The sequence below is a fragment of the Chanodichthys erythropterus genome, chromosome 11 (assembly GCF_024489055.1).
Source record: "Chanodichthys erythropterus isolate Z2021 chromosome 11, ASM2448905v1, whole genome shotgun sequence".
NCBI lineage: Eukaryota > Metazoa > Chordata > Actinopteri > Cypriniformes > Xenocyprididae > Chanodichthys > Chanodichthys erythropterus.
Window position 1 is genome coordinate 26777812 of NC_090231.1, and position 6716 is coordinate 26784527.

At 35.0% G+C, this 6716-nt stretch overlaps 1 protein-coding gene across 1 annotated transcript; it reads left to right on the forward strand.

Annotated features, from left to right (window-relative positions):
• The first annotated feature begins 250 nt into the window (after positions 1–250).
• On the forward strand, positions 251–6444 carry wdr97 (WD repeat domain 97). The gene is made up of 4 exons (XM_067399702.1): positions 251–413; positions 488–657; positions 5664–5725; positions 5998–6444. Exons 1-4 carry the CDS (start codon positions 372–374, stop codon positions 6180–6182), a joined length of 459 nt encoding a protein of 152 aa, XP_067255803.1. The 5' UTR covers positions 251–371; the 3' UTR covers positions 6183–6444.
• Positions 6445–6716: the final 272 nt, after the last annotated feature.

A 6716-nucleotide genomic window follows, 5' to 3' on the forward strand; every position in this document is an offset into this window, starting at 1 on the left:
TCAGGAACCCTTTAATACTTTATGAAATAGTTTGTGACAGATGTATCAACTGCAGAAAATCCAATTATTGAGCAGGAGTTTTCATGTTTGTGTTTTAGGGTGACATAAAATTGTTTCCACCACTTTCTAAAACAAAGTGGCACGCTCAATTGCTTTTGGACTTCTCCTGTATCAATGTAAAATATACAAAATTAAAATAAATAATTTGTGGGAATTAACCATTCTTTCATTATATCTCTGGCAGGGCTTTAGTTCTGTGTATATTGCAAAGGTTGGGTGTGGAGGAGGCTGAACTGTGGTTATGTCCAGAATTAGATTCCTGGGACTCTCTGAGAGAGCATCAGCATAACCAGCACTGCATTCTTCGAGAAATGGCCAGCCACTGGCTGCTTACCTGGACCAGAAAGTACAGGGTAACGAGAAGATATCAAATTGGTAGATTTATTTTTGAGGAAAGTGAAAGGTGCATTTCTATTGTACTTCATAGGTGCACAAAGGGTCTGTGTTCCTGCGCAGTGAAGGAGTACAGAGTGTGTTCACTCCTGTGGAGGTGCTCCAATATTTCTGCTCCATGCAAAGAGGCAAACAGCCCCGACCACCTCCACCTCCATCAGAGGGAAGGAAAGACGCCATCATTGTACCTTCAGGCTTGACTAGGTATGTCATACTGATACAGGGACACCCTCTATCATTTGGTTTACTCTGTTGTATATTTTCAGTCAGCTTATCTACATTTAAAATGTACCTCAAATTTATCTCAAAAATCTTACATTTAAATCCAAACTTTTTCTATAGTCTGTTTAGAATTAAAGATTTTTTTTTTTTAACAAGATGTAATATAAGCCTCAGGTGTCCCCAGAATGCATCTGTGAAGTTTCAGCTCAGATTACTCCAAAGATCATTTTGTCACGTAGCGGTATGTTTAGAACACTGTATTTCATAAATCTACAGGAGAAAGGCAAATCCAGACATTAACATAAACGCAATACATTACATGCACAATACATAGATGCATACATTGACGAGATCGGACAAAGAATGAGGGAGAACACAGGGACTAAATACATGAGGCAAACAAAGGTAATTAACATGACACAGGTGATGGAAATGCTGGGTCTGGCTGGGTGTAAGCTAACTGGGCGCTGAGTTAGGTGGAGGGGTGCTGATAGGCTCTGCTGGGCCAATGGTGAATGCCATGTTGTTGTTTATCAACACCCACTCCACACATGTGGCGAAATCTTCATGAGGACCGCTCCTTGGGAGGCATGCCCAGGACCGCTCGCTGAGGTTGGAGATGTAGAGCACGCAAAATGAGGTCTGGATAGTGCGTGAGGCATGCCAACTCCAAAAAATGTATTTGTTTGTTTTTGACTACTATCTCTATTGGAGATACGCTTGCATGACATTGCAGTTCTTCGTCATCATGAAAGTTTATTATTTGCATATGTTTTAAAGCCATATCAGATTAAACTTCTGATATGCAATTTCCTGAGAGCACACAACTAAAGCGCACGCATAGAAAGCTGTCTGTCACCGCTCTCTTTCACGTCTTATTGTGCTTATACTGTCAAATACATACAAAGTTCACATAAACGCAGCCGGTTATGTCTGTGAGTGAGGGTGACGAGTTGTCGTGTCACGAGATCTCGCGAGACTAAAATGTGACAAGTTTTCTCGTCGAGGCGAAAAGTAGTCTTGTGATGTTGCCATGACAGAGTGGTTAGGATGATTAGGAAAGAATATGCCACCGCTACATTTACATTACGCCTCCACTGTTGTTTTGCTTTGTATTTACATAAAAAACGTTTAATTCAGTTGGATAACGGTCGCTGCTGCTCCATATTCATAGAGTACGCGCGATCGTGAAAGTGAAAGTAAACACAAGCGCGCATTCAAACGCGATTTCAATACCCCGAATTTTGAAAGCGGCTCCCTGATGAATGCAAATATCTCTCAATATGAAAGCTATCTTAGGTTGGGTAGTGTAGTTGTAACTATCTCTTAGCTCTGTATCAAAGAAAAATTTGGTCTTATTTGCACTTTGAATATTGAGAGAGTGTGATGGTTGCACTTATTGTAAAGTGTTACCATAAAAATGAATAAGAGTTTTCTCTTAATCTTATTAAGCACAAACAATAAGGTTTCATTTGTTAACATTAGTTAATGCACTGTGAACTATCATGAACTAACAATGAATGACTATTTTTATTAACTAACATAAACAAAGATGAATAAATACTGTAGCACATATATTGCTCATTGTTAGTTGATGTTGGTTAATACATTAATGTTAATTAATGAGACCATATTGTAAAGTGTTAAAATTTTCATTTATACTGTTTTTATTTCTATGATCAGTTTGTGGAAAGGAGTTCAGTTAGGAGGTCAAAAGTTATAGAAACTCATAAATCATGTACAGCAAGGTGTGAAGAGACTGAAATCATACAGAAGAGAAGTCAGTCAGTTGAGTTAGTAGCAAAACCTTTTACAGTGCTTGAGTATTGTTGTCTTTTACTGCATACAATAATTCATACTCAGAAAGTAGAACTGAAATGACATTCATTACAAGATGATTAGTTTAAACATTTCAAATACATGTATTTCGCCATCTTGTCTCGTCTCGTGAACTCAATCTCAAGTCATGTCTTGTCTCGTCTCGTGAGATACCTGTCTCGTCACACCTCTACAGCCAGGAATTAAATTGCATGTGCATTTTAGATCTGTGTATTAAAGTGGCAGCAGCCAAATGTACAGTACCTGCTATTCTCTATGCCGTTAAAGGAATAGTTGACCCAAAAATGAAAATTCTGTCATCATTTACTCACCCTCAAGTTGTTCCAAACATGTAAGAGTTTCTTTCTTCTGTTGAACACAAAAGAACATATTTTAAAGAATGTTGGTAACCAGACAGTTGACTATAGCCAAGTCAGTGGCTACTGTCAACTTGAGGGTGAGAAAATGATGACAGAATTTTCATTTTTGGGTCAACTATCCCTTTAATGTGAATAAAACAACAAAAGAAAAACAGAAAATCAGTCTGCTTCTTACTGAATTACTAACTAGTAACTAGGGCTGCATCTAATTGTGATTTCAAATTCACAAAAAATATAAAGAACACCAGGTTTGTTGTGCTTACTTGTAGGGCTCCATAAAATAATAATAATAATTTTACTTTACAGACAACTATTATTTTTTGGGGAAATAAGTAGGCAGCCTATAACTATAAATCATTATAAATGTTATGCATGTTTAATTCATACTGGAAGCCGGAGGGCGCCCTCACGCAGAAAGTCCAAATATGCTTCACAGAAGTAAAATAACATGCTGTTCAAGGATATCCATAATACAACTATCACTGTAGCTGAATAAAAAGAAGATAGAAACGCTTTGAATTATTAAATATGAAGACTGCAATGCATTAATTTATATAGAATATTATACTGTATTTATACAAAATAATATACTGTCTGCCTCATTCTGTGATAAGAAGCAACATCAGATACCAAATGAAAATTATTTCAAACACTTATGACGTTATGAAGTGTAAGTGTAAGTGTTTAAACACTGTCTAAACATTCTGACATGTTACAGTTTATATAACAATAACACGATAACTAATGTAAGCGGAAATAAATGACTTACATCCGCTGGATATCAATCGGGTTCTTCTTCTGAGGTAAATTTAAGGTAAACTCACAGCGCGTCTTCCAAGCTCGATGAAAAGCAGAGGAATCAAGCTGTAGCTGATGCTTTGTTTTGATGTGATGTTTACAGGTTAGCGTGCCTCGCACATGGACGATTTGTGTGTCAAAGACTGTGCTGCGCATGGGTGTCACATTATCTGTCACATTACAGATAATGAAGCCAGGCAGAGAAGATTGTACCTCTCGTTGGTTTCATACCCTGACAGCAACATAGTGTTGGGCCTTTTCCGGCCCACATCTGGTCCGCGTGTACACCACATGTACCAGATGTGGGCCGGATCTGGGCCACACTATGTTGCTGTCTGGGTATGGATTACATAAACAGAGAATATGTTTTTTAAAGGTAGACACTTTAAGCTTTCTAAAGACATATCTCTCATGCCTGTATGATAAATATTAGCTGAGTTTCAGTTCATTATTGAAACATGTTTCAGAAAGTTTCTTGCAGAGAGAGAGACAGCTGAAAGCGCACCCTGTTTAGTTTCTTCATTTTACAAAAACACAAAGTTTTGTTCTTATTGTGAGTGTACACAAATAAAAGTAGACCCTTTATATTTTATAATGATATCTTACACTAATCTGTATGGCCAAAAATGACAGAGTATTTTCCACTGTCATGAGGAGAAAATTGGCTCACTGGCTCTGCAGTGAGCCAAATTTTGAGACACTGTTTTTGATTTATGGGGAAAATAACAAACAAGTGGATGGAATTTTACCATAACAGGGTGGTTGTGTACACACACTGTGGACACATAATTATGTTAAAAAAAACAAAACAAAAAAACAATCTAAAAGTGAATTGAGAAATATCTAAAGAAAAACAATTAGTTTTTTATATGTGTATATATACAGTACAGTCCAAAAGTTTGGAACCACTAAGATTTTTAATGTTTTTAAAAGAAGTTTCGTCTGCTCACCAAGGCTACATTTATTTAATTAAAAATACAGTTAAAACAGTAATATTGTGAAATATTATTACAATTTAAAATAACTGTTTTCTATTTTAATATATTTCACAAAGTAATTTATTCCTGTGATGGCAAAGCTGAATTTTCAGCATCATTACTCCAGTCTTCAGTGTCACATGATCCTTCAGAAATCATTCTAATATGCTGATCTGCTGCTCAAGAAACATTTAATGTGTACAATTGTACAAAATATTTGTGTATTATATTTTTTTTCAGGATTCTTTGATGAATAGAAAGTTCAAAAGAACAGTGTTTATCTGAAATCTAATCTTTTGTAACATTATAAATGTCTTTACTGCCACTTTTGATTGATTTAATGCATCCTTGCTGAATAAAAGTATTCATTTCTTTAATTTCTTAAAAAAAAATAAATAAAAATTCTTACTGACCCCAAACTTTTGAACGGTAGTGTATAATGCTACAGAAGCTTTGTATTTCAGATAAATGCTGTTCTTTTGAACTTTCTATTCATCAAGGAATCCTGAAAAAATAGTACACAACTGTTTTCAACATTGAAAATAATCATAAATGTTTATTGAGCATTAAATCAGCATATTAAAATGATTTCTGAAGGATCATGTGACACCGAAGACTGGAGCAACGATGCTGAAAATTCAGCTTTGCATCACAGGAATGCATTTTGTCAAATATATTTAAATAGTACACAGTTATTTTAAATTGTAATAATATTTCACAATATTACTGTTTTTTTACTGTATTTTTAATTAAATAAATGTAGCCTTGGTGAGCAGATGAAACTTCTTTTAAAAACATTAAAAATCTTAGTGGTTCCAAACTTTTGGACTGTACTGATATATATATATATATATATATATATATATATATATATATATATATATATATATATATATATATATATATATTAAAATACTTGATACATCTGTGTTGTAATAGTTTGCATAACCAAGAAATAAGAAAAGAAGTGTTGTCTGGCTTTACAATGATCAGAAATTTCTGTATTTGTATTTAGACTGAAGCCTATTCAGCGCCTGGGAGAGACATACAGTATGTCTAGGATACGGGAGCCTCAAGGTTAGTATATATTGTAGAATTTCAGAATTCATTTGTTGCATATATAATAACTTATCAATCCACTATGTCTGTGGCAATAAAAGATGTTGAGGAGTTAGTTTTTAATGTGCAGCTCAAGTGGGAATCTTACCTATACAAAAAGCAGCCTCAAAGAAGGAATATGGAAATGATTCTTTCACTCTGCAGTTCTGAAGTCTGTACTATACTGTAATTTAGTGCTTTGTATTGAAACAAAGGTTTTGATTTATAACATCTTTGTTATAAACCAACAGGACGTCTGCTGCCTCCATTGCCATATCGACCTGTGTTGATGGGTTTCACTCGGTTCCTCTCTCTACCAATGGCCCATGTCACATTGTCTCCATTCCCCTTTTCCCTGGATTTTCAGAACTTCAAACGCCCTTCTCCACACAAATACTTCTTTCTGGAACACTCCTATGTAGAGTATTACAGATAGGACCCAATTAATACCAAAAGCATTGCATGAAATCTTTGAAAGACTAGGCCTACTTTACCTGACTCTCTCTATGATACATCAATGACACAAAATAAATCTAAATGTAGTATAATCAATTTTGTTTTTCCAATATATAGAAAAAAATCCTTTATCATCTTGAAAACTTGCAGTATAGTTGACAGTTGAATGTGTGAAACATAAGTCTTGTGTTAATGTGTAAGGATACGGAGTGAATGCTAGTGCTTTGAAAAGCAGTCAGTTAATTGAGACACTGAGAAATGTTAACACATTTCATTGCATATTGTGACATTGTAAATGCTTTTGCAACTTGAGCATTCCCTGGAATTTGAAAACAATGTAAAACGTGGTTCCAGAAATCACAAATCCATAATGCACCTAAATTAAGTTATGGCTTGTTTAAACAACATATTAGGGGTATGACAAGAAATATCTCATATCTCAAATGTCATGATATTAAAACATGAGGTAAAAAGTCAAGGTGAAAACTGCCTCATGACATCAGCATGACAGAGT